The sequence below is a fragment of the Muntiacus reevesi genome, chromosome X (genome assembly GCF_963930625.1).
Source record: "Muntiacus reevesi chromosome X, mMunRee1.1, whole genome shotgun sequence".
Lineage (NCBI taxonomy): Eukaryota > Metazoa > Chordata > Mammalia > Artiodactyla > Cervidae > Muntiacus > Muntiacus reevesi.
In genome coordinates, this window is record NC_089271.1 from 98,433,544 (window position 1) to 98,460,453 (window position 26,910).

Here is a 26,910-nt window from a genome sequence, read left to right on the forward strand (position 1 = left end):
AGCACATTCTCTGTGAAGAAACAGTACAAATGAGAGTTTTTTGAGGGGTTTTCCTATGATTTACCTATGATTTTACTACTTCTTAGAAGTAGTAAGTTTGCTATCTTTTGGAGAACAGCACTGGACTCTATGTGAGCTAAGGCAACAGGCTTTCCTAACACTCTGCTTTTCTACTTTCTTTCAACCAGATGCAGTGACTGAAGTGAAGACTGACATCTATGTGACCAGTTTTGGCCCTGTGTCAGACACTGACATGGTAAGTATGGTTTCTGCAAATGTGAAAGATTATGCAACAGGTCAAAGTAAACAAATTGGGTTTTTCCTGTGTCAGAGCCTTGGAGCTATATTCTAAGGAGAAGTCTTGTCTGATGAATTCCCTACCCTCACCATTCTACATTTAACTAAATGCATCTTTTTCCCTGCTTTCCCCGCCTATTCACATATCAAACATATACCACCCCTGCATCAGGAGTACCATTCCCTTCTTTCTACAACGTGTCTTTCAAAATTCAGCTTGGCTCCCTATTCTCAATTAAACTTTCTCTGACCCTCACCCTTTATATTTGGTCCACCACACACAAATTAGCACAAATAGGTCATATGAGAAGGGCAGGTGGTGGAGGACTCTCAGTCTAGCAACTGGTGATGCCATTTAAAAAGTCCACTCCTTGCAAACAAGCATTCATTGGGGAAGTGGACAGACCACAGTGATGCAAACCATTTGGGGGAAGAGTCAAACCTACTTCTAGACACTGGTTCTTCTATAGATGTGAGTAGGTGTAAGGAGGAGGAGAGCTTCAGAGCAGATTCAAGGAATAGGGCACGGCACAGCAGAACTGGGTTTCCCAGGTGACTCAGTGGTGAAGAATCCACCTTCCAATGGGAATGCAGGTTCGATCTCTGGGTCGGGAAAATCCCCTAGAGAAGGAAATGGAAACCCACTCCAGTCTTCTTGCCTGGAGAATCCCATGGACAGAGGAGCCTGGTGGACTGCAGTCCTTGGGGTTGCAAAGAGTCACACGACTGAGTGACTAAACAATGACTATAGCAGAACTAGCAAGGGGATGATTCATGAGTCATCTACGAGGACTTCCCCTGCTCCTACGTTTTTCCCTTGCTGCCAAAGTAAAGAATGCAGTGGAGAGTTCAGACATGAGACCCTGTCATAATGGAGGACCTGATAAATACCTACTTCAGATTCCAAATATTAGATTTTTGAAAGATTATCATGATGCAAAACAAAGAAGCTATTATCTGCTCAGAATGTCTGAAGTTATTAGATGTTCCATAAAGTTTTGTTGAATGAGTGACTTTGGGTTGAAAATTAAAGTCTTAAAATCAGAAAAAATATGTTAAAAAATATGAAATATCTCCGCTCACTATATAGATATTTTTCTTTATCTTCAGTGGGACTACTACTTAGCTGATTTAGATCTTTTGGGTAAACACAAAAGGTTGTGTAGTGTCATGATAGTTTTCCCTACAGATAATGCGGAACCATTATTTTAGAATGATTCATCTGGCAGTCTGTACAGGATGAACTACGAGGGGGAAAAGACTGGGGTCTAAGAAGTGGTTTAGGCTTGTCTTTACCTGGGTCTTCCTTCAATCAGGTAAGGTGTAGGAGTCAACTGGAGAAACAAGTTAGTTCTCAGGAGAGGAAGTCATAAGTGGTTGTGAGACCAGACAGGGGAATAACCAAATTCTCCAGGTAGGTGCAGCTCTCTTTTTTATTGCTGGGTATTAGTGATTGATTAATATTTTCATAAGAAAGCAACTGTAGCTACTCTTTGAACTCACACACATACACATACTCACTTTCTCTTATGAATCTACATTCATTAATACATTGAGGCAAAATAAGAAAGTTTATGCAGAATTAAAAAAAAAAAACAGCTTACACACCACCCCAGGCACTCCACAGACACACATATACAAACAGATACCCCAATTCTGAGATACTACAGAAATATTCACATAGCCCCTGCCCAAACCAGCTTGTCTCCCTGCTCTTTTCCCACCCAAGAAGGCACACATGAGTGTGCATAGGCTCTGGAGACCCTTCAAACAATCCAGACGTTTTATCTTCTGAAGTTTCATCTTCCATTTGTTTGTCCCCAGCACTGGCCCATGATTAAGCAGAAATAACAGAATGGTCCTTTCCTGATAGAGCAACCTTTGGTCAAATACATTTCAGGTTATTTTTAGCTGAACTTCCATCCTATCACAAGGCAGAATAGCTATGATCAATCTGGCTAGGAAACAAATTTCTGGTGTTTTAAAAATTTTCTTCTTCCTGTGCTACTTAATAGACTGTGGCAATTGTGGCAGGATCAGGGATGATTTTGGATGAAACATCAGATAGTCGTGTGACGTTAGCAGTTAATTGAATCAAGAAAGCAAGCTCCTCTGAGCCCACAGACTACTTGGTAAAGTAAATGAAAATTAGGGCTAGCTAGCTGGGTTCTTGACTTTCTTCCACTCAAACAGGGAGCTTTGGTGCCTAAGAATTGTCTAAGGAAATAGAGATAGTCTTTTGTTCACCTTTAAAGGGGGAAAGTTGTGGTGGCAGTTTGAGCACTGAACCAGCACCAGCCATAACCCTTTGTAGCCATTGTGCTCCTAGGTCAAACACTGCCCTCCACAGACATTGAGCCTGAGTTTGGCAGCTCAATGAAGAGTCATGTCTGTTTTGTCGATCTCAGTACCACCAGTGCCTAACTTGGTGTTCATCAGTTGGCAGACTCTCAATTATTTGTTAAATTTAAGAATGAATGAGATGGAACAAATTAAATTTGAGGGGAAAATAATGACTGTGTTCCTCCACTTGGATGAAAGTTCTTCAAAGGCAGAAAATATGTCAAATACATTTCTTTTTATTTTTTTTGAAGTAAAGACTTACCAAGAATTTTATTTTTAAGTAGAGGAAAACAAACCTAACCCCAACATATAAATACTATTAAAAGACAATCATTTATGTTTATATCTAATTTTTTTCATTTATTTATTTTAATTGGAGTCTAATTACTTTACAATATTGTAGTGGTTTTTGCCATACATTGACATGAATCAGCCATGGATATACATGTGTTCCCCATCCTGAACCCCCCTCCCACCTCTCTTCCCATCCCATCCCTCAGGGTCATCCCAGTGCACCAGCCCTGAGCACCCTGTGTCATGCATTGAACCTAGACTAGTGATCTGTTTCACATATGATAATATACATGTTTCAATGCTGTTCTCTCAAATCATCCCACCCTCACCTCCCACAGAGTCCAAAAGACTGTTCTATACGTCTGTGTCTCTTTTGCTGTCTTGCATATAGGGTCATTGTTACCATCTTTCTAAATTCCATATATATACATTAGTATACTGTATTGGTGTTTTTCTTTCTGGCTTACTTCACTCTGTATAATAGGCTCCAGTTTCATCCACCTCATTAGAACTGATTCAAATGTATTCTTTTTAATGGCTGCATGATATTCCAGTGTGTATATGTACCACAGCTTTCTTATCCATTCATCTGCCAATGGACATCTAGGTTGCTTCCATGTCCTGGCTATTATAAACAGTGCTGCAGTGAACACTGGGGTACATGTGTCTCTTTCAATTCTGGTTTCCTTGGTGTATATGCCCAGCAGTGGGATTGCTGGGTCACATGGCAGTTCTATTTCCAGTTTTTTTTTTAAGGAATCTCCACACTGTTCTCCATAGTGGCTGTACTTGTTTGCATTCCCACCAACAGTGTAAGAGGGTTCCCTTTTCTCCACACCCTCTCCAGCATTTATTGCTTGTAGACTTTTGGATAGCAGCCATTCTGACTGGCGTGAGATGGTACCTCATTGTGATTTTGATTTGCTTTTCTCTGATAATGAGTGATGTTGAGCATCTTTTCATGTGTTTGTTAGCCATCTGTATGTCTTCTTTGGAGAAATGTCTGTTTAGTTCTTTGGCCCATTTTTTGATTGGGTCGTTTATTCTTCTGGAATTGAGCTGCAGGAGCTGCTTGTATATCAAATACATTTCTATCTCTTGCATCCATCGCAGAACCTGACACAAGTCATCCGTGTTTGCTGAGATGATATGAAATATTAGTAGCAGGACCTGCAAATAAAGAATGAAAGCAGCTTTTTTTTTCATGAGATGCTATTGAGTAGCAAGACTAGTAAGTCAATGATTAATGAATGACTCTAACCTTTGGGCACAAGTTTTGATGACTTCTCCATCTATGAAAATAAGGAGCTATGATGAAAGAAAATTGTACAGAGGTGAAAATTGAAGATTATGGTTTTCCAAAATAGAGACTAGAGAGGAGGCAAAGAGTAAAGGGAGGACTGGATGGTCCCAAGACCCTGCTAAAGTTGATCCAGCCATGCACACCCTTTCTGGAAGCCTGCATTGACACACAGCACAGTGTTAGAGAGTTGAAGACATTCAAGCTTCAACACCAAGCCAGAAATTCTTCCCCTTGAGCTTTGTTCATCTCTGAGCAGTGTAGGAAATGTATTAAGTACCTTTCCCAGGAGGCAAACTTAGGCTTATTATGTGGAAGATTTGATTTAAATGCCTCACAAAACAACAGAATTCATTTGTCAATTTGGAGGCAATCATCCTTGGAGAGTATACAAAGGCTCAATTTGCAAGGAAGGAATTGATTGCATTTCTAGAATGGTCAGGTCAAAATTGAATTGCTTTTAGCCAAAGGTCATGCGATACTTATAGAGCAAATAATTACTATGTGATTTTCCCCAATAGTTTTGACTGTGTAGAGAATAACACATAAAAAAACTGGGTAACCATCACCCAGCTTTTTTAAGCCTGGCGTTTTGCAGTTCATGGGGTCACAAAGAGTCGGACACAACTGAATAACAACAACTTTTTTAAATCTTGAAATTTTTCCTATATTTCTTTTCATATTAGAAATATAGTCTTTAAAGATATAAATAAAACCCCTGTGTATCCTCCTGATTCTATTTCTCTCCTTCCCTTCCTCCTTGGAAATAATAATAACCATGAATTTGCTTTTTTTTTTTTTTTTTTTTTTGCCATTCCAATGCATACTCTAGACCTAAAACTGAGGATGTATTTGTTGTTCAGTTGCTAAATTGTGTCCAACTCTTTGCAACCCCATGGACTATAGCGCACCAGGCTCCTCTGTCCTCCACTATCACCTGGAGTCTGTTCAAATTCCTGTCCATTGAGTTAGTGATGCTGTCTAACCATTTCATCTTTTGCCGCCCCCTTCTCTTTCCCAGAATCAGGGTCTTTTCCAAAGAGTTGGCTCTTTGCATCAGGTGCCCAAAGTATTAGAGCTTCAACACTAGTTCTTCCAATGAATATTCAGGGTTGATTTATTTTAGGATTGACTGGTTTGATCTCCTTGCTGTCCAAGGGACTCTTAAGAGTCTTTACCAGCACCACAGTTTGAAAGCACCAATTCTTCAGTGCTCAGCCTTCTTTATGGTCCAACTCTGTATATATCACATGAAATAGCAATATCATAATAAATAAAATAATAGTGGTTTTCATGTTTTCATTTATAATAATTAAAATGTGTCATAGCTTGTTTATCATTGTACAACATGTCTTTTACTGTACTGAAAATTATTCTTTTTGACGCGCTTAACCTAGTTCATTTTACTGCTATAGACTTTTAAAGCATATGAATATTTATCATATTAATACATTCACTTATCAAATTAATGTGCATTTAGACTGTTTCCAGCTTTTTGCCTTTAAAAACAATGGTATTTTGCTATTAAAAACAAATATTCTTGTACACATCTTTTTGTGAACACGTTTGAGTTTCTGTAGGGTGTGTACCTACAGATAACATTTCTGATTTGCAGGGTTTGCATACATTTCACTTTTTTCTGATAGGGCCAAATAACTCTTGTGATGGGGCTGTACCAATTTCTTATCCTACTAGAAGTGTATGAGCTCCATTTCTCTGCACTTTTGGTAATGATTCATATTGTTGCACTTTGTTTTAGACATTCTGATGTATATGAAATGACATCTAATTGATATTATTTACATTTTTCTGATGAACTTTGAGGTCAAGCATATTTTTATGTGTTTAGTGGCCAATGTGTACCACTAAAGATAAGATACTTGTTACCACATGGATTAGCAAAAGTAGAAACTCCATGTAGATCCTGTTTTTTCATGCTGCAACTTCTGAATTGAAGTTTCTTGTGGCATTTGTGCTTGGTGAAAACTAGGACATTTAGTTAGAAAAGCTGGGAATTTTGAGTTTTGGCTCAATTTAGGAAGGCAGAACTTATAATATGGGAATTTCTATAAGATATCCTAGAAAGGCCAAACAAATGACTCTGGGCAATGATGAATATGACAGATATGCACTCTGTTCTAGTTCTAATTTTCTAAAAAGTATGTGTTTAATTGAACATTTTTCAACTTCTCTTTTGTCTCCTATTAGGATGATTGTGTGATTTTTTTTTCTCTTAATCTGTTAAATTGTCTAATTAAATTAACAGGTTTTTCTACTTATGAGGACAACTTTACATTCTCTGGAAGAATAAAACTTGATAATGATGTTTAAAAGATTTTATTTATTTATTTATTTGACTGTGCTGGGTCTTTGTTGGGAGGGAGGTCAGAGAGGGAGGGGATAGATAGATAGATAGATAGATAGATAGATAGCTGATTTACTTTGTTGTACAGCAAAAACTAATACAACAGCAGAAAAATTCATGCAATATCAATTAGATGTCATTTCATATGAAGTGTTGAATACAAAATTTCATTTTGTAAGTATTTTCACTGTTGTTCAGTTCTAAGTATTTTCTAATATCATTTATTATTTCTTCTTTGTTTCTTGGAAAATTTTTAGTGTGTTTTCTAATTTTCAAATGTAAAACTTTGTTATTAATTTCTAATTAATGCCTAATATTAAAAGAAGATGGCCTATAGGATATGAAATCTTTTTTGTTTCTTTAGATTTGCTTTATGACTTAGCATATGATCATCTATTTTTGGTGGAAAAGATATGTTACTAATTGTTAAGTAGATAAGTCTGTGTGTATTCCTTAGTTCATAGTTGTCAAAAGGATTATTTACATACTTTCATCATACAAATTATTGGCCTGATTAGTCTTTCATTTATTGAAAATCTATGGGTTTGTCATTTTCTCCTTGTAATTCAATTTTTGCCTTACATATTTTGAGTCCATGTTACCCGTACATAATTTTTTTTTACCTGATACACATTTTTAGTGTAATAGTTTGTCCTGAAGAAAAGTGTTTATCTTACAGTCCATGCTATTTGTATTTTATAGTTCTGTGACTTTATCTTGATCAAAATTTGCCCATATATGTTTCCATCACTTCATATTCAATCTGTGTTTTTATGCACCCTTAAAGTTGTGATTCTTGTATATATAATACACAATATATAACTACATTGTTTATCAATAGACTATATTGCTTATTTCTATTGTCTTATATATTCTTCCCCCTCGTGTTTTTATATGCTTTATTTTTTCTTTCCTTTCTGTGGGATTATAGCATTTTTCTACATTCCCATTTGTTTTCCTCTTTTGTAAGTTTTACATTCTGTTTCTAGTATATCCTTAGTGATTACCTTGTTAATATATATACTTGACTTTAATTTAATATCTCCACTCTTCTCCAAATAATACAAGAATATGTCAATCCACATCTCTTTACTTTCTCCTTCCATTTGGTTGCTGTTGTTATTTATTTTGCTTTGTTTTCATAGCCCTTATCATCATTTGTAGAGAACTATTATTTGTTTAGTTTACCCACAGGCTTGTCAACACTTTTGCTCACCATTCCTTCTTGTGTCTTGCTGCTGGTTTCATTTTCAACTACATGAAAAATTATTTTAGCAGTTCCTTTCCTAAGGATTCATTCAATCTTTTTTTAATTCAAAAATGTTTGTAGATCAGCTACTGTAGATCAGGTAGGGTTTTAAGTGCTAGGGATATAGCAGTGAACTAAATTAAGTCTCTGCTCTTGTGCAGCATCCAGGCTAGTGGAATGAAAGAAAGAGTAAGCAAATGAAAGTACATTTTTTTTCAGAGCGGTCTGCCAAAATAATGCATGAAGAAAAATAATGCATAGTAAGGGGAAGAGGGATTAGTCTTTATGATAGGATGGTCAAAGAATACCTCTCTGATATGGATATTTCTGAACAAGGCCTGGATTCTGTGAGTGACTTAGCCATGAGAAAAATTGTATTTTATTTATCTAAACTCATCTTTATTTTGGAGCCACTCTTGCATGTTAATCTAGTTGGCTATACAATTCTTTTGACTTCTATTGTTGCTTTCAAGAAGTCTGCTCTAAAATTGTAACCTCTTTCTAGATAATATGCCTTTTCTATTTTGTTGTTTTTAAGATCTCCTCTTTGGTATTTTTCAAATTCATTGTGTATTGGCTTGGATATATTTTATTATACTAAGCTCACAACTGATTAAGGTTTTTTTTTTAAATAAATTTATTCATTTTAATTGGAGGCTAATTACTTTACAATATTGTAGTGGTTTTGCCATACATTGTAAAGAATCAGCCACGGGTGTACATGTGTTCCCAATCCTGAACCCCCCTCCCACCTCCCTCCTCATCCCATCTCTCTGGGTTATCCCACTGGACCAGCCCCGAGCACCCTGTCCCATGCCTAAAACCTGGACTGGTGATCCATTTCACATATGATAATATACATGTTTCAATGCCATTCTCCCAAATCATCCCACCCTCACCCTCTCCCACAGAGTCCAAAAGACTGTTCTATACGTCTGTGTCTCTTTTGCTGTCTTGCATATAGGGTCATTGTTACCATCTTTCTAAATTCCATATATATGCATTAATATACTATATTAATGGTTTTCTTTCTGGCTTACTTCACTCTGTGTAATAGGCTTCACCTCTTTAGAACTGATTCAAATGTATTCTTTTTAATGGCTGAGTAATATTCCATTGTGCACATGTACCACAGCTTGCTCATCGATTCATCTGCTGATGGACATCTAGGTTGCTTCCATGTCCTGGTTATTATAAACACTGCTGCAATGAACATTGGGGTACATGTGTCTCTTTAAATTCTGGTTTCCTCAGGGGAATTGCTGGGTCATATGGCAGTTCTATTTCCAGTTTTTTAAGGAATCTCCACACTGTTCTCCATAGTGACTGTACTAGTTTGCATTCCCACCAGCAGTGTAAGAGGGTTCCCTTTTCTCCACACCCTCTCCAGCATTTATTGCTTGTAGACTTTTGGACTTTATTTAGACTTCTGGTGTGAGATGGTACCTCATTGTGGTTTTGACTTGCATTTCTCTGATAATGAGTGATGTTGAGCATCTTTTCATGTGTTTGCTAGCCATCTGTATGTTTTCTGTGGAGAAATGTCTGTTTAGTTCTTTGACCCATTTTTTTATTGGGTCGTTTATTCTTCTGGGATTGAGCTGCAGGAGCTGCTTGTATATTTTTGAGATTAATTCTTTGTCAGTTGCTTCATTTGCTATTATTTTCTCCCATTCTGAAGGCTGTCTTTTCACCTTGCTTATAGTTTCCTTCACTGTGCAAAAGCTTTTCAGTTTAATTAGGTACCATTTGTTTATTTTTGCTTTTCTTTCCATTACTCTGGAAGGTGGGTCATAGAGGATCCTGCTGTGGTTTATGTCGGAGAGTGTTTTGCCTATGTTTTCCTCTAGGAGTTTTAGTTTCTGGTCTTACATTTAGATCTTTAATCCATTTTGAGTTTATCTTTGTATATGGTGTTAGAAAGTGTTCTAGTTTCATTCTTTTACAAGTGGTTGACCAGTTTTCCCAGCACCACTTGTTAAAGAGATTGTTTTCTCTCCATTGTATATTCTTGCCTCCTTTGTAAAAATTAATGTGTCCATAGGTACGTGGATTTACCTCTGGGCTTTCTATTTTGTTCCATTGGTTTATATTTCTGTCTTTGTTCCAGTACCATACTGTCTTTATGATTGTGGCTTTGTAGTAGAGCCTGAAATCAGGCAGGTTGATTCCTCCAGCCCCATTCTTTTTTCTCAAGATTGCTTTGGCCATTTGAGGTTTTTTGTATTTCCATACAAATTGTGAAATTATTTATTCTAGTTCCGTGAAAAATATCATTGATAGCTTGCTAGGGATTACATTGAATCTATAGTTTGCTTTGGGTAGTATACTCATTTTCACTATATTGATTCTTCCAATCCAGGAACATGGTATATTTTTCCATCTATTTGTGTCCTCTCTGATTTCTTTCATCAGTGTTTTATAGTTTTCTATATTTAGGTGTTTTGTTTTTTTAGGTGGATATATTCCTAAGTATTTTATTATTTTCATTGCAATGGTGAATGGACTTGTTTCCTTAATTTCTCTTTCTGTTTTCTCATTGTTAGTGTATAGGAATGCAAGGGATTGCTGTGTGTTGATTTTATATCCTACAACTTTACTATATTCATTAATTAGCTCTAGTAATTTTCTGGTGGAGTCTTTAGGGTTTTCTATGTAGAGGATCATGTCATCTGCAAACAGTGAGAGTTTTGCTTCTTCTTTTCCTATATGGATTCCTTTTATTTCTTTTTCTGCTCTGATTGCTATGGCCAAAACTTCCAAAACTATGTTGAATAGTAGTGATGAGAGTGGGCAACTTTGTCTTGTTCCTGACTTTAGGGGAAATGCTTTCAATTTTTCACCATTGAGGATAATGTTTGCTGTGGGTTTGTCATATATAGCTTTTATTATGTTGAGGTATGTTCCTCCTATTCCTGCTTTCTGGAGGGTTTTTATCATAAATGGATGTTGAATTTTGTCAAATGCTTTCTCTGTATCTATTGAGATAATCATATGGTTTTATCTTTCAATTTGTTGTGTGGTATATTATGTTGATTGATTTGTGGATATTGAAGAATATTTGCATCCCCGGGATAAAGCCCACTTGGTCATGATGTATGATCTTTTTAATATGTTGTTGGATTCTGTTTGCTAGAATTTTGTTAAGGATTTTTGCACCTATGTTCATCAGTGATATTGGCCTGTAGTTTTTTTTTTTTTTTTTTTTTTTTTGTGGCATCTTTGTCTGGTTTTGGTATTAGGGTGATGGTGGCCTCCTAGAATAAGTTTGAAAGTTTACGTTCCTCTGCAGTGTTCCGGAAGAGTTTGAGTAGGATACGTGTTAGCTTTTCTCTATATTTTTGATAGAATTCAGCTGTGAAGCCGTCTGGTCCTGGGCTTTTGTTAGCTGGAAGATTTCTGATTACATGCTTGTGATGGACCTGTTAAGATTTTCGATTTCTTCCTGGTTCAGTTTTGGAAAGATCTACTTTTCTAAGAACTTGTCCATTTCTTCCAAGTTGTCCATTTTATTGGCATATAGTTGCCGACAGTAGTCTCTAATGATCCTTTGTATTTCTGTATTGTTTGTTGTGATCTCTTCATTTTCATTTCTAATTTTGTTGATTTGATTCTTATCCCTTTGTTTTTGATGAGTCTGGCTAATGGTTTGTCAATTTTATTTATCTTCTCAAAGAACCAGCTTTTAGCTTTGTTGATTTTTGCTATGGTCTCTTTTATTTCTTTTGCATTTATTTCTGCCCCAATTTTTAATATTTCTTTCCTTCTACTAACCCTGGGGTTCTTCATTTCTTCCTTTTCTAGTTGCTTTAGGTGTAGAGTTAGGTTATTTACTTGACTTTTTTCTTGTTTCTTGAGGTAAGCCTGTATTGCTATGAACCTTCCCCTTAGCACTGCTTTTACAGTGTCCCATAGGTTTTGTGTTGTTGTGTTTTCTTTTTCATTCGTTTATGTGTATATTTTTATTTCTTTTTTTATTTCTTCTGTGATTTGTTGGTTATTCAGAAGCGTGTTGTTCAACCCCCATATGTTGGAATTTTTAATAGTTTTTTTTCCTGTAATTGACATCTAATCTTACTGCATTGTGTTTAGAAAAGATGCTTGGAATGATTTCAGTTTTTTTTTTTTTTTAATTTACCAAGGCTAGATTTATGGCCCAGGATGTGATTTATCCTGCAGAAGATTCCACGTGCACTTGAGAAAAAGGTGAAATTCATTGTTTTGGGGTGAAATGTCCTACAGATATCAATTAGGTCTAACTGGTCTATTGTATCATTTAAAGTCTGTGTTTCCTTGTTAATTTTCTGTTTAGCTGATCTATCCATAGGTATGAGTGGGGTATTAAAATCTCCCACTATTATTGTGTTATTGTTAATTTCCCCTTTCATACTTGTTACCATTTGCCTTACATAATGTGGTGCGCCTATGTTGGATGCATATATATTTATAATTGTTATATCTTCTTCTTGAATTCATCAGTTGATCATTATGTAGTATCCTTCTTTGTCTCTTTTCACAGCCTTTATTTTAAAATCTATTTTATCTGATATGAGTATTGCTACTCCTGCTTTCTTTCGGTCTCTATTTGTGTGGAATATCTTTTTCTAGCCCTTCACTTTCAGTCTGTATGTGTCCCTTGTTTTGAGGTGGGTTTCTTATAGTTAACATATATAGGGGTCTTATTTTTGCATCCATTCAGCCAGTCTTTGTCTTTTGGTTGGGGCATTCAACCCATTTACATTTAAGGTAATTATTGATAAGTATGATCCAGTTGCCATTTAGTTTGTTGTTTTGGGTTTGAGTTTATACACCCTTTCTGTGTTTCCTGTCTAGAGAAGATCTTTTAGCATTTGTTGGAGAACTGGTTTGGTGGTGCTGAATTCTCTCAGCTTTTGCTTGTCTGTAAGCTTTTGATTTCTCCTTCAGATTTGAATGAGATCCTTGCTGGGTACAGTAACCTGGGCTGTAGGATTTTCTCTTTCATCACTTTAAGTATGTCCTGCCATTCCCTTCTGGCCTGAAGAGTTTCTATTGAAATATCAGCTGTTATCCTTATGGGAATCCCCTTGTGTGTTATTTGTTGTTTTTCCCTTGCTGCTTTTAATATTTGTTCTCTGTGTTTGATTTTTGTTAATCTGATTAATATGTGTCTTGGGGTGTTTCACCTTGAGTTTATCCTGTTTGGGACTCTCTGGGTTTCTTGGACTTGGGTGATTATTTCCTTCCCCATTTTAGGAAGTTTTCAACTATTATCTCCTCAAGTATTTTCTCATGGTCTTTCTTTTTGTCTTCTTCTTTTGGGACTCCTATGATTAGAATGTTGGGGTATTTAACATTGTCCCAGAGGTCTCTGAGGTTGTCCTCATTTCTTTTCTTTTTTTTTCTTTTTTCCTCTCTGCTTCATTTTTCTACCATTCTATCTTCTACCTCATTTATCCTATCTTCTGCCTCCGTTATTCTCCTCTTGGTTCCCTCCAGAGTGTTTTTGATCTCATTTATTGCATTATTCATTATTTATTGACTCTTTTTTATTTCTCCTAGGTCTTTGTTAAACCTTTCTTGCATCTTCTCGATCCTTGTCTCCAGGCTATTTATCCATAATTCCAATTTGCTTTCAAGATTTAAGATCATTTTCACTATCATTATTCTGAATTCTTTATCAGGTAGATTCCCTATCTCTTCCTCTTTTGTTTAATTTGGTGGGCATTTATCCTGTTTCTTTACCTGCTGGGTATTTCTCTGCCTTTTCATCTTGTTTATGTTGCTGTGTTTGGGGTGGCCTTTCCGTATTCTTGCAGTTTGTGGTTCCTCTTTATTTTGGAGGTTCCTTGCTGTGGGTGGGGTTGGACGGGTGCCTTGTTAGGGTTTTCTGTTTAGGGAAGTTTGTGTAAGTTTTCTGGTGGGTGGAGCTGGATTTCTTCTCTCTGGAGTGCAAGAAATGTCCAGTAGTGAGTTTTGAGATGTCAGTGGGTTTGGTGTGACTTTGGGCAGCCTGTATGTTGAAGCTCAGGGCTATGTTCCTGTGTTGGTGGAGAATTTGCATGGTATGTCTTGCTCTGGAACTTGCTGGCTCTTGGGTGGTGCCTGGTTTCAGTGTAGGTATGGAGGCTTTTGGATGAGCTCTTATCAATTAATGTTCCCTGGAGTCAGGAGTTCTCTGGTGTTCTCACATTTTGAACTTAAGCCCCCTGCCTCTGGATTTCAGTCTTATTCTTACAGTAGCCTCAAGACTTCTCCATCTATACAGCACCAATGATAAAAAATCTAGGATAATGATGAAGAGTTTCTCCACAGTGAGGGACACCCGGAGAGGTTCACAGAGTTACATGGAGAAAAGAAGAGGGAGGAGGGAGATACAGTGACCAGGAGGAGAGGGGGAATCAAAAGTGGAGAGAGCAAGCTAGCCAGTAATCTGTTCCCTATGTGCTCTCCACAGTCTGGACCCCTCAGAGATGTTCATGGAGTTACACAGAGAAGAGAAGAGGGAGGAAGGAAACAGAGGTGACCAGGAGGAGAAAAGGGGGAATCGAGAGGAGAGAGACAGATGCAGTCAGTAATCGGTTCCCTAAGTGTTCTCCACAGCCCAGAACACACGAAGAGATTCACAGAGTTGGATAGAGAAGAAAAGGGGGAGGGGGGAGATAGAGGCGACCTGGTGGAGAAAAAGGAGTCAAATGGGGGAGAGAGCAATCAAGCCAGTAATCACAATCCCAAGTAAAAATGGGTACTGAAGATTGGGCCCTTAAAGGTACAAAATTGATAACAAATACCAAAAAGCAAAGAATAAAAATCTATAGTAGAGGTTAGACTCTCAAAAATACAATATTAAAAAAAAAACAAAGTCACAAAAATTATAAAATATATATATGAAATTTGCTTTAAAAATAGGGTCTTTTTTTGCAAGGTAATAGTTGATTATGAAAATGAAAATTAAAGAAGTAATAGAGGACTTAAAAATAAAAAAAAATTAAAAATGATAACAGTAAAAATATATCTAGGACTTTCTCTGGAGCTGTTGTGGACAGTGTGAGGTCAGTTCAGTTTCAGGTAGTTCCTTGATCGGGCTTATACTTCTCAAGATCTATAGGCCCCTTCCAATGTAGTCGGTGCTAACTACACGGTTTTAATCTGTTGCACCTGTCACTTCCAAAGCGGTTCCCTCTGTTTATTTTAGCTTCTTCTGTTTGCTAGTCTCTTCAGTGCCTAATTTCTGCCCTGACTCGAGGGGGTGAAGGTGGTCTCTTGTTCAGGCTCACTTGTTCAGTTGTGCTGCGGGGAGGGAGGAACACTGCAAACAAATCTCACTGGCGTGTGTGGGGAGCGCTCGCAGTGTCTCAGCTGCACTGGGTTTGCCCCGCTCACGGCGTGTGTGCTTTCATGGCCTACCCTTCTCAGGCTCTAGGTTGATCTGCCAGGAACTGTCTGAAGCGGGCCCTGGGTTGTATGCACGTCCCAGGTCTATGCCACTCAGGTTCAGGTTCTCGAGTACTCCCCAAAGGCGGAGGCTCGGTTGGGCCTGTGTTTTGTGCCCTTTCCAGGTCCAAGCAGCTCAGGTGACCAGGTGCTTGGCGAGTGCATTCACCCCCAGGTCTTATCCCCTCCCCCATCCCAGCCGCTCGGTTTTTTGGGTGTACAATGGGCGTGCCTTCTCAGGTGTGCTGTGTGTCTATTCTGGGGAGCTGATTGCTGGCTGCAACCCTCCCAGCGGATGTCAACCCTTCAGAATCTCAAGAACTATTGGTTAGCAATGGAGCCTGTTTGCAGTTTGGTAGAAGATGCCTCTCTGGGGCTGCAATTGCCCCTTTCTGGCTCTGGCTGCCTCCCACCTGCTTGTCTCTGGTGGGGGATGGGCCAGTCCACAGCCTGCCAGCTCTCCTCTGGTAGACTCTCAGTCCTTTGTTCTCTGAGCAGGCCTGGCAGTGCCTCAGGTTAGGGCTTTTTGCAGGATAGTTCTCTCTCTCCCCTCCCCCTTTTTTTCTCTCTCTCTCTGTCTATCCCACAATTTGGGTTGCTATCTCACATTAGTTCCCTCAGATTGCCCTCAGGGCATTCTGACCCAGTCCTTACCCTAATCAATGCAGCCAACACATCCCTGTTCAGCCCCCACTTGCGAGTGCTGGGAGTTGTCGTTAGGCATGTAATCTGTGAGTCTTATTCATTTATTTATTTATTTTTCCTCCTGGTTATGTTGCTCTCAGAGATTCCAAGATTCCCCACAGACTCGCTTGGTGAGAGTGTTTCCTGGTGTTTGGAAACTTCTCGTTTAAGACTCCCTTCCTGGGATGCATCTCTGTCCCTACCTCTTTTGCCTCTCTTTTTATCTTTTATATTTTGTCCTACCTCCTTTCGAAGACAATGGGCTGCCTTTCTGGGTGCCTGATGTCCTCTGCCAGCATTCAGAAGTTGTTTTGTGGAATTTGCTCACCGTTCAAATGTTCTTTTGACGAATTTGTGGGGGAGAAAGTGGTCTCCCTGTCCTATTCCTCCACCATCTTAGGACTGCCCCCTGATTAAGGTTCTTGAAACTAAGATACTTATACTAATATTTCAACAATTCTGAGAAACGTTCATCCATTAGTATTTCATTGTTCATCATTTTCTCTATTCTCTAATTTTCAATTCAGTTCAGTTCAGTTGCTCAGTCGTGTCTGACTCTTTGCGACCCCATGAACCGCAGCATGCCTCCCTGTCCATCACCAACTCCCAGAGTTTACCCAAACTCATGTCCATAACTTTAGAACTTTGTTAGAAATAGACACTGAAAAAGTTTTCTTCACAAGTATTTTCCAGTTCACTAATCTCTGTTCCATAGTATCTAATCTTCTATATAACATATTCATTGACTTTTTATTTTTGTTTCACAGAACATCTACTTCAAATAGATATTTTTAAAATCTATTTTTTCTCATTCCTACCCCATAATGTTTTGATATTTTCTCACATTCTCAATCTCTCTCTTGATACTTTTATCATTTTAATATATTCAGTAGTTCCTTTATAATTATTTTATTCTGTTACGTGAGGTTCTTGTGAAGTAAAAGTCAATCAGTTGTGTCCAGTTCTACTACAGTCCATAGAATTCTCTAGGCCAGAATACTGGAGTGGGTAGCCATTCCTTTCTCCAGGGAATCTTCCCAACCCAGGGATCGAACCCAGGTCACCTGCATTGTAGGCAGATTCTTTACCAGCTGAGCCACCAAGGAAGCCCAAGAATACTGGAGTGGGTAGCCTATCCCTTCTCCAGTGGATCTTTCCAACCCAGGAATTGAACTAGGTCTCCTGCATTGCAGGCGGATTCCTTACCCACTGAGCTATCAGGGAAGTCTTCATATGTGATGTTCTTGAGGGGTGACCTATATATCATATTGGCTGACTCTTGCTTATGACCATTTCCTTAGGTGTTTTGTTGTTGTGAATTGCATACTTTTTTCAGCAAGCATTTATTTATGGCTATGTTCCTCTAGAGTGTTTGCTTTTATAAGTCAATCTAGGGGTATCCCTATCCTGAGACCTATTTTTATGTCAATTTCTCAGCTTGTAAGACCCAAACCAGGTGTACATTTAAATATTTAGCTCAGATTAGATTTGAAGTTGCTAAATCTCAGTAGAAATGCTTTCCCTTAGCCCTTCTCCATTTCATAATTCATGCTTGGATAAGTTTCCTTTCTTCATTTTCATGCTGTGGATTGGTTTTGTCTAGTTCATTTTATTTAATTCAACCTTATGCTGAGGGGCTTCCCTTATGCCTTAGCTGGTAAAGAATCCGCCTGCAATGCAAGAGACCTGGGTTCGATCCCTGGATTGGGAAGATCACCTGGAGAAGGGAAAGGCTACCCACTCCAGTATTCTGGCCTGGAGAATTCCAAGGACTATACTGTCCATGGGGTTGCAAAGAGTTGGACATGACCGAGCGACTTTCACTTCACTTCACTATGCTGAGGTCAGAGCCCTTCAGGGTGTTGGTTTTATGTGGGAATCTAATTCCAGTTTTAAACCTGGCATAGTCCTGGCTTACACCTGTCATTCTGACACAATTATTGATAAAGTCTCCTCTCATTCTCAAAAATGTTCCAGTTTAGATAATTTCTGTAATCTCTTAATCCTTAGGCAGAGGTGTTCTTAGTGTTCTGCTGCTGCTAAGTCACTTCAGTCATGTCTGCCTCTGTGCGACCCCATAAATGGCAGCCCACCAGGCTCCTCTGTCCCTGGGATTCTTCAGGCAAGAATACTGGAGTGATTTGACATTTTCTTCTCTAATGCATGCGTGCATGCTTAGTCGCTTCAGTCATGTCCGACTCTGTGCAATCCCATAGATGGCAGCCCACCAGGCTCCGCTTTCCACAGGATTCTCTAGGCAAGAATGCTGGAGTGGGTTGCTATTTTCTTTTCCTGTTAGTGTTTTAGAGGAGGAGAAAAGCCAGACTGGCTAATTTATGGAGGTACAAGTGGTTGGAGAAGAACTTAGAGAAAATAAGGGCCAGTTTATGAAGTACTGTCTAGGTAAGGGAAAGGTATTGGTATTTATTCCAAATATAATTGGAAGCCACTGAGGGGGCTTCCCTAGTGGCTCAGTGGTAAAGAATCCTCATATAATGCAGGAGACACAGGTTCGATTCCTGGGTTGAGAAGATCCCCTGGAGAAGGAAATGGCAACCCACTTTAGTATTCTTGCCTGGAAAATACCACAGACAGAAGAACCGAGCAGGCTACAGTCCAAAAAGTTGCAAAAGAGTTGAATACGACTTAGTGACTCAACAACAACGACATATTTTAAGCATCTTCTGACTGCTTTGTTTTACCTGACTACCTAGATGTGTCCCCTATCCCTTGTGTAGTTTAGTGGCCAGTCAAAGATTTGGGCAGAGTTTGTACTCGGAATTTCAGACTTACCCTTTCATTGGTTTTGGTTTTCTCTCAAGGCTTCCGCCTGAATTTTCAGTTCTTTGGTCAACTTTGAGCTCTTTCTTCTGAGGTATATTAAGCCAATAATTTTTCTGATTTCTGCCAAATGCACAAACATCACCCACCACAGATTTGTCATCTTTCATTTACTGGAGGATTCCCTTATTGTTTCTGTCTGCCTTTTTTCCAGAACCCCAGAGTTTTCATTTGTATGTAGTGGTCAGCCAGGATTTGGGGCAAAGTATATCCTGGGGTTTGAGTTCCCATCCCCTCAGTGACTCTCTTGCTTCCAGGATTCCTACTCCTAAGATTCCAGATTATTATCCACTTTGAGCCATTAAGGCTGTGATATCGGACACAGAAATTCTAGGTTTGGGAGACCACCTTTAGAAAAGAAAGCCACAAACACAATTTTAGCCTGTTGCTGCTGCTGTCTTTCAAGAGTAAACTTTCCTCATTTTTGTCTGCTTTCAGTCATTTCCCATTGGTTTCAAATTGTCTATCTATCTATCTATATGTTTTGGTTCAAATTTTATGATTAATAACTACAAGAAGATATATCCAAATGGTTTAATCTGCTGTTACCAATGCCAGTAATGTTTATTGTTATTTGAATTTGTAGTTAGATGAATGGCAATTTTGAAAATTTTGCCTATGTTTGTTAGCAATTTCTACCTGTTTCATGAATTTTTCTGTTCATGTCATTTATCCTTTTTTTCTATTTGTGTGTTTGTTTTTTCCTTATCTGTAAGAGTGCTTTACTTATTGAAGATAATAAGATATTAACTCATTAGATACACTGTTAGTTTGAGAATCAAATGAAATGTGTTTTAAAATTTAAGGTTTTAGTTTTATGGTAGTTGTTATATTGGCTTTTGATGTTCATATGGGATCATTTAGTAGAAGAGACAAGGTTTGGAGTTTGCTCTTATTAGAGATGCCACTGCATAGAGAAGAGAGCTCTTGCCTTTTCATAAGGCAAAGTCTTGTGTTCAGGTTGTATGATATGCAGGGCAGCATTGGCAGTGATCTTCCTAAGTGAAATATTCTCGGACATATTATTTATGTACTTATTGATTACCATGACATTATTTCTCAATCATAATCATTTGCCTTACTTGCCAGTAACTACTGTCAATAGATTGCTGCTTCTCTGCATCAGAGGAAATACTGCAAAGTAATTAATATTTGCTAAGGGCACTGTGGATCCTCACCAGAACTCTGCTGAAATGTTGTTCTCTCTTTTTGTCCTTAGGAGTACACCATTGATGTATTTTTTCGACAGACATGGCATGATGAAAGACTGAAATTTGATGGACCCATGAAGATCCTTCCACTGAATAATCTCCTGGCTAGTAAGATCTGGACCCCTGACACCTTCTTCCACAATGGCAAGAAATCAGTGGCCCATAACATGACCACACCTAACAAGCTGCTCAGACTGGTGGACAATGGAACCCTCCTCTACACGATGAGGTCAGAGAGTGCCTGGCTCATCTAAAGTATCATGGGGGTAGGACCAGGGTTGAAAGCAAATTTGCAAATTATAAATGCACATAGAGGCATACATTTCTTAACACAGTTACAGGTGTGTGCACTTATAGACATAATATTATATATACACATATAAACACAGAGTTGGCTAACAAGCACATGAAAAACTACTCATCATCACTCCCTAATTATCAGAGAAATGCAAATCTAAGCCACAGTAAGGTATCATCTCATACTGATCAGAATGGCTCTCATTAAAAAGTCTTTAAATTAATAAGTTCTGGAAAGGGTGTGGCAGAAAGAGAACCCTCCTACACTGTTGGTGGGTATGTATATAGGACAGTTACTACAGAGAGCAGTATGGCAGTTCCTTAAAAAACTGAACATAGAGCTACCATATGACCCATCAATCCCACTTCTAGGCACATACCTGGACAAAGTTATAATTTGAAAAGATACATGCACGCCTATGTTTATAGCGGCACTATTTACAATAGCCAAAACATGGAACAACACAAGTGTCCATTAATAGATGATTGCTTTAAGAAAATGTGATACACACACATACACACACACATAATGGAATATTAATCAGCCATAAAAATATCATGAAATACTGCCATTTGCAACAGCATGGATGGACCTAGAAAATATACCAAGTGAAGTAAGTCAGAGAGAGAAAGATAAATATTATATACTATCACTTATATGTGGAATCTAAAAAATAATAAAAATGAATCTCTATACAAAACAGAAATACATGTAAATCCATGGCTGATTCATGTCAATGTATGACAAAACCCACTACAATATTGTAAAGTAATTAGCCTCCAACTAATAAAAATAAATGGAAAAAAAAAACAGAAATAGACTCACAGACATAGCAAACAAACTTATGTTTACCAGAAGGGTTGAAATGGAGGTGAAAGGGATAAATAAGGAGTTTGTGTTTGAGATTAACAGATACACACTACTATATATAAAGTAGATTTTAAAAAAACAAGGACTTATTGTTACAGCATGAGAAACTATACTCAATATTTTATAATAATGGAAAGTAATCTGATATATATATATATATATATATATATATAAAACTGATCACTGTGCTTACACCTGAAACTAGCACAATATTTCAAAGCAACTCTATTTCAATGAAAAATAGAGAATTGGCCATATGAACATTTTCAGACACACAGAGATATACTTTCACAATGTATAAATGTTTATGTATACTCAGAGACATGTAATACACAGGCATATACATAGTCAAAGTGAAAGTGAAGTGAAAATGAAAGTTTCTTAGTCATGTCTGATTCTTTGCGACCCCATGGACTATAGCCCACCAGGCTCCTCTGTCCATGGAATTCTCCAGGCAAGATGCTAGAGTGGGTTGCCATTCCCTTCAGGGGATCTTTCTGACCTAAGGATTGAATCAAGGTCTCCTGCATTGCAGGCAGATTCTTTACCATCTGAGCCACCAGGGAATCCCTATACAAAGTCAAGGGTACTTAAATACACAGACTCACAACCACATACACAGGCATGAACACAGTGACAGAATAGCATCTAGGTTTAACTGCAGTAATAGTCTATCTGTATGGTGCAGAATTATGAGAATCAAGTGAGATGTTAGCTATTTTCTGAAACATACAATGTTATATATATAAATGCAAAATTATAGCAACATATTTGTCATGCCACATTGCATGGGAATGCTGAGAAATAAATGAATTTCCAAATAACTTAAGAACATATATTTTTATATATATATTTATTTATATATTTATATATATATATGTGGAAATATATATATTTCACACTTTTCTACTCCTAAAGTATAAAAACTATAACAATTTTTATGTTTTTCATGACTCATTATTATCATTAGAGTTTTTAGATAAGGAAATTTTGCTTTTAGAACAAATAACTTTAAATGCATTTCCAGTTCAGTAAGATTCTTTGCTCCAACAATGAAAAACTTTCTTGGTTCTTGTTTTTTGATTTTGCTAGTTTCTCTGCTGTCATTTGTCACTTCCTAAAGCGCTCTCCTACATTAACGGGTATCAGTTTTAACTTAGTGAACATTTATTGAATGGGAAATATGTGATCTTTCAGTGCCAGCTCTGTGGTATATCAAGTTTATGCATTTGTTATTATACACAATGAATCTCAAATAATACAAGCCTGATAAACATGTGATGAATACATGAAGTGTGCCTGCCTATATGGTATATGCTAGTCTTTCTTTACTTTAAATTTGCTATTTTTTTTTTCCTGAGAGACAAGAAGATGGACAAGGAAAAATAGATAGTAAGTGAATTGTTAAGAGAAAAGTTGAATTAATGAAGAGGAGCTGAGAGAGTAGAGGAGAGAATCATGGAGAAAAGGGAAGTGCGTAGAAGTGGGAAGAATAATGTGGAGATGAGGTCAATAAAATTAACATATATATTTATTTTATTGGTGTACTCCCAGATCTTTTCTACACACACACATAAATCATTCAAGAACAAATGGGTAAAGAAAAGAGAGACTATGAGAGGAGAGAAATAGAATAGAAAATTTGGTAAAAAAAAAAGGGGGGGAGATAAAATTAAAAGGCTAGATATTAGAATATCCTAAAAGAAAAAGGAGAATTTGGATAAAAGTATGAGGTAAATGAGAAGAAAGAAAAGAAGACATAGAGAAGTAGAGCAAAGACAGTGGAGGGAGAAAAATTTTTGATGGAAGATTAGTAGTATTCATTAATTCATTTATTTATTCACCAAACATGTTTTGACTTCCTAATACATACATGGCCCTGGTCTAGGTTCTGGGTATGCAAACATTGATGATATGATCTTAAGACAGTTAGTAGGGAGATGCCTAGTACATAATCACAAAAAAATTAACTGAAATGATAAAGTTATGAGTAATTATGAAAGAACAGGATCATCTAACTCATTTTTTTGGATCAAGTTGAAAAGAGAGTTGCTGGATGAGGTTAACACCTACATTCCTGATTATTAGTATTGGCATTCAGTTTTGTTTTATTGGAAATGTAGTCAAGAAAATTGTAGGTGGAAAGTGGAGGGAAGAGAGGAGGGGCATCCAGGCAGAGAAAACCAATTGAGCAGTTGCAGGAAATTGAATGGTATATTATAAACAAGAAAATGAGGTGGTCAGGTTTTTTAATGTTATATATGGTACCCTAGCTACTGAGCAAAGGGTGCATTTTAAGGGAACAAGACTGGAAATAGGGAAGCTGGTTAGGAGGCAGCTTAAACAGTTTAGATGAGGAGAGGTGAAACTCCAATTCAGAGCAATGGATTAAGATGGGGAAGGGGAGGTACACTGAGGAAATAGTAGAAACTACCAATGTCAGAATGAGAGCAAACAGGAGGAGCCAAGGTAGAAGGTACCCAAGGAAAATGGTGAATGATGGTGTTACAAACTGGGGTACATCACATGAGATTTAAGAAAAGTTTAGATAGAATAAATCTGTGAGGTTAATTTTGGACAAGATAAGTTCAAGAAGAGTGTAGATTATCCAGAGGAAGAAGTCTAATAGCAGTTGAATATTCAAGTCGTAATACCAGGATAGAGACACAAGCAAGAGAGGTAAAGTTTGGTATTGTCAGTATGATGGTACAACCATGTACGTGGGTGTGATCACTTCAGGAAAGTATATACAGTGAGAGGAAAATCATGCCAAGCATTCAATCATGTAGCATTACTATCATTAAAGCAGAAGGGAAGAAAGAAGAACCTATGAAGGAGAACAAGAAGAAAAAGAAAGGAAGTTGTTAATAGAACTATTAGTGTGTAATACCTTGAAAGCTAAGTGTGGTAGTCAATACTGCTACTTCCACTATTTCCAGTTCGCTTCCCTCTGGGTATGTGTTAGTATTTCACTTTCATAGAGCCTTGGACAAATGACTGGCTTTGGCTAACCAAATGTGAATGGAAATAACATGTGTGATTTCTGAGGAAGGATTGGAAACTTTATTTAAGATGTACGTTTTAAAATTTTCATCTCTGTTCAAAAGTTTTGTGGTTAGTGGAATCTATTATAATTGTTTCCATATCAGTACACTTTGGAAACACTGTGATCACTCAGGAACTAGAATATTGTTCTTTTTAATTCATAAAACTATCATTTTTCTCAATCAATTTGCAGCACTGGTGTTAAAGTTTATCTTTTTAAAAAGTATAGTTGATTTATAATGTGTTAGTTTCAGGTATACAGCAAAGTGATTCATATATATTTAGATTCTTTGATACTATAGGCTATTACAGGATATTGAATATCATTCCCTGTGCTGTTCAGTAGGTCTTGTTGTTTATCTATTAGAAAGATTGGAAACTTTTAAGAGCCAGTACATGAGTTTCTATGTTCCTCTCCCCTGGATATGGTGAGTAGCATTTTGCCAGGTGATCTTGGCTCTATTATTTTGTGTCCCTTATTAAAGATAACAGAAGAGAGCATCCCTCCCCACAACCTGAGATGGATAAATAGTATGAATGAGAAATAAGATTTTGTTGTTTTAGGACACTGATATTTTATGATTATTACTACATATTGATCAAATCCATTTTGACTAATATATCAAAGGAGTAAATAGTTTCAAAAAGATGAAGTGATCAATAATAATAATAACATAATAATAGCATAATAAGTACAATAGTTGCCATCAATATAGTGCTTACAATGTGCCAGGGACTGTTATACTCATTCTACTTATTGTTATTCCAACATTACAAATAAGGAATCTGAGACACAGAGCTAGTAAGAACATTTTCCAGTGTCACCTAGGTAGTAAATGGTTGATCCTGCATACTTTGGCAGTTTGGTTTCAAGTTATGCTCTTTACTATTACTTATGCATCTCTACAATATTGTTGACTATTACAAAGATAGCTAGTAACATAGGGAATTGAAAGTATGTATTAGGTTTGGTGGAGAAGGCAGTGGCAACCCACTCCAGTACTCTTGCCTGGAAGATCCCATGGAAGGAGGAGCCTGGTAGGCTGCAGTCCTTGGGGTTGCTACCATTCGGACACGACTAAGCGACTTCACTTTTACTTTTCAGTTTCACGCATTGGAGAAGGAAATGGCAACCCACTCCAGTGTTCTTGCCTGGAGAATCTCAAGGATGGGGGAGCTTGGTGGGCTGCCGTCTATGGGGTCACACACGAGTCGGACACGACTGAAGTGACTTAGCAGCAGCAGCAGCATTAGCTTTGGTAACATGGAAGACATTGGTGTTCTTCATATACAGTGTTTCAGTGGAATGATTAGTGCAATGATGAGTTTTTAGGATTTGGCATAGAGGTAGTAAACATAGAAAATGCTTTCTGGGAATGTGCTTGAAAATGAAAGGGATGCGTATATAATTAATTTATGCAGGAGTAAAGGAAATAGTTATTTTTTGAATGCAGAGACTGGCACATATTTGTGAGACAGCTGGAAGTGGCTACTAGAAAGTCAAAGATTGAAGATACAGTAGAAATAGGGGTTTTCTGACATCAGGTTTCCAGAGAAAATTGTCAGGAGATGGTATCCAAACTATAGTGAACATATATAGTGAACATTTTCCTTGTAAAGAAGGAGGGATATCTCTTCTCGCACTGCATGAAAAGACATGAAATTAGGTATAAATGTTGAAAAGGAGGTGGGGAGGACTGGAAAGAGTAGAAATATGAATGGTTATAATGTATGAAGGAGAATTTGAAGAGATAGAGATAAGTGGAGAAATAGAAGAGAGATACACTTGTAATAAAGTGCATAAAAGAGTTTGAAGAGGAAATGAGCATGTACACAACTATGGAAAGAATAGAGTGAAGTAGGTGTAAATAGAAGAGAGAGTGTATGGAATGAGGTGGTGAGATGTAAAGATGATGAGATATGGATGGATAAAAAGCAGTAAGAAAATGGAAGAGAAGGTAGAAGGAAGAGTGATAGGCTGAAAGGGAAATAAAGAGTTACAGAGATTGAGACTAACAGAGGGGAAAGAAAACAGAAAGAATGAGGAGAACAGGATAGTGGAGAAGTTAAGTAATAAAAGGAAATTAGAAGAGAGAAGAAGTTTAAGTTTTGGAGGAGGAATAGAAAAGAGAAGAAAGGAGAAGGGAGGATGAGAATATTGAAATATGAAGAAAGGATGATGCTGATTAAGGAGGGCAGAAGATGAAGAAGACCAAGAGATTACTCACCTGAAAAGAGAGTTGGATAAGTATAAAAAGATAGCCATTAGGTCTTTCATTTTAATCTGAATTGGACAAGAAAGTGGAGTTTAATAAGACAGGAGTCTATGCAGAATGTCCTTGTGCTTGTTTTGAAAGAGAGAACAGAGGAGGTACAGATATTCATAAGCATGATGAAGTTAGTGGTTCCCTTACACAGTAAATACTTCATGGTGGACCCAAGAACGTGGGTCCAGAGGGAAACAGGTTCAAATCTTAAATGAAAGCTTGACACTGTTTATCATCCCCAAATTTATTCATCTAGTGACCTTTTGCAAGACCCAAGTTATCTGCTTTCTCGTTTTGATAATAATATAGCTGCTACCTATCTTGTTCAGTTTAGTTCAGTTCTGTCGCTCGGTGGTGTCCGACTCTTTGCATCATGGACTGCAGCATGCCAGGCCTTCAGGTCCATCACTAACTCCTGTAGCTTGCTCAAACT

The 26,910-nt window shown here is 37.6% G+C and overlaps 1 protein-coding gene across 1 annotated transcript in view; it reads left to right on the forward strand.

Moving 5' to 3' along the window:
- GABRA3 (gamma-aminobutyric acid type A receptor subunit alpha3) overlaps nt 1-26,910 on the forward strand; it is a 136,099-nt gene that overhangs the window by 40,224 nt on the left and 68,965 nt on the right. The window contains exons 3-4 of the mRNA XM_065915015.1: nt 189-256; nt 20,006-20,226. Of these exons, the coding sequence (XP_065771087.1) occupies nt 189-256; nt 20,006-20,226 (289 nt within the window). The remainder of the gene's footprint in view (nt 1-188; nt 257-20,005; nt 20,227-26,910) is intronic.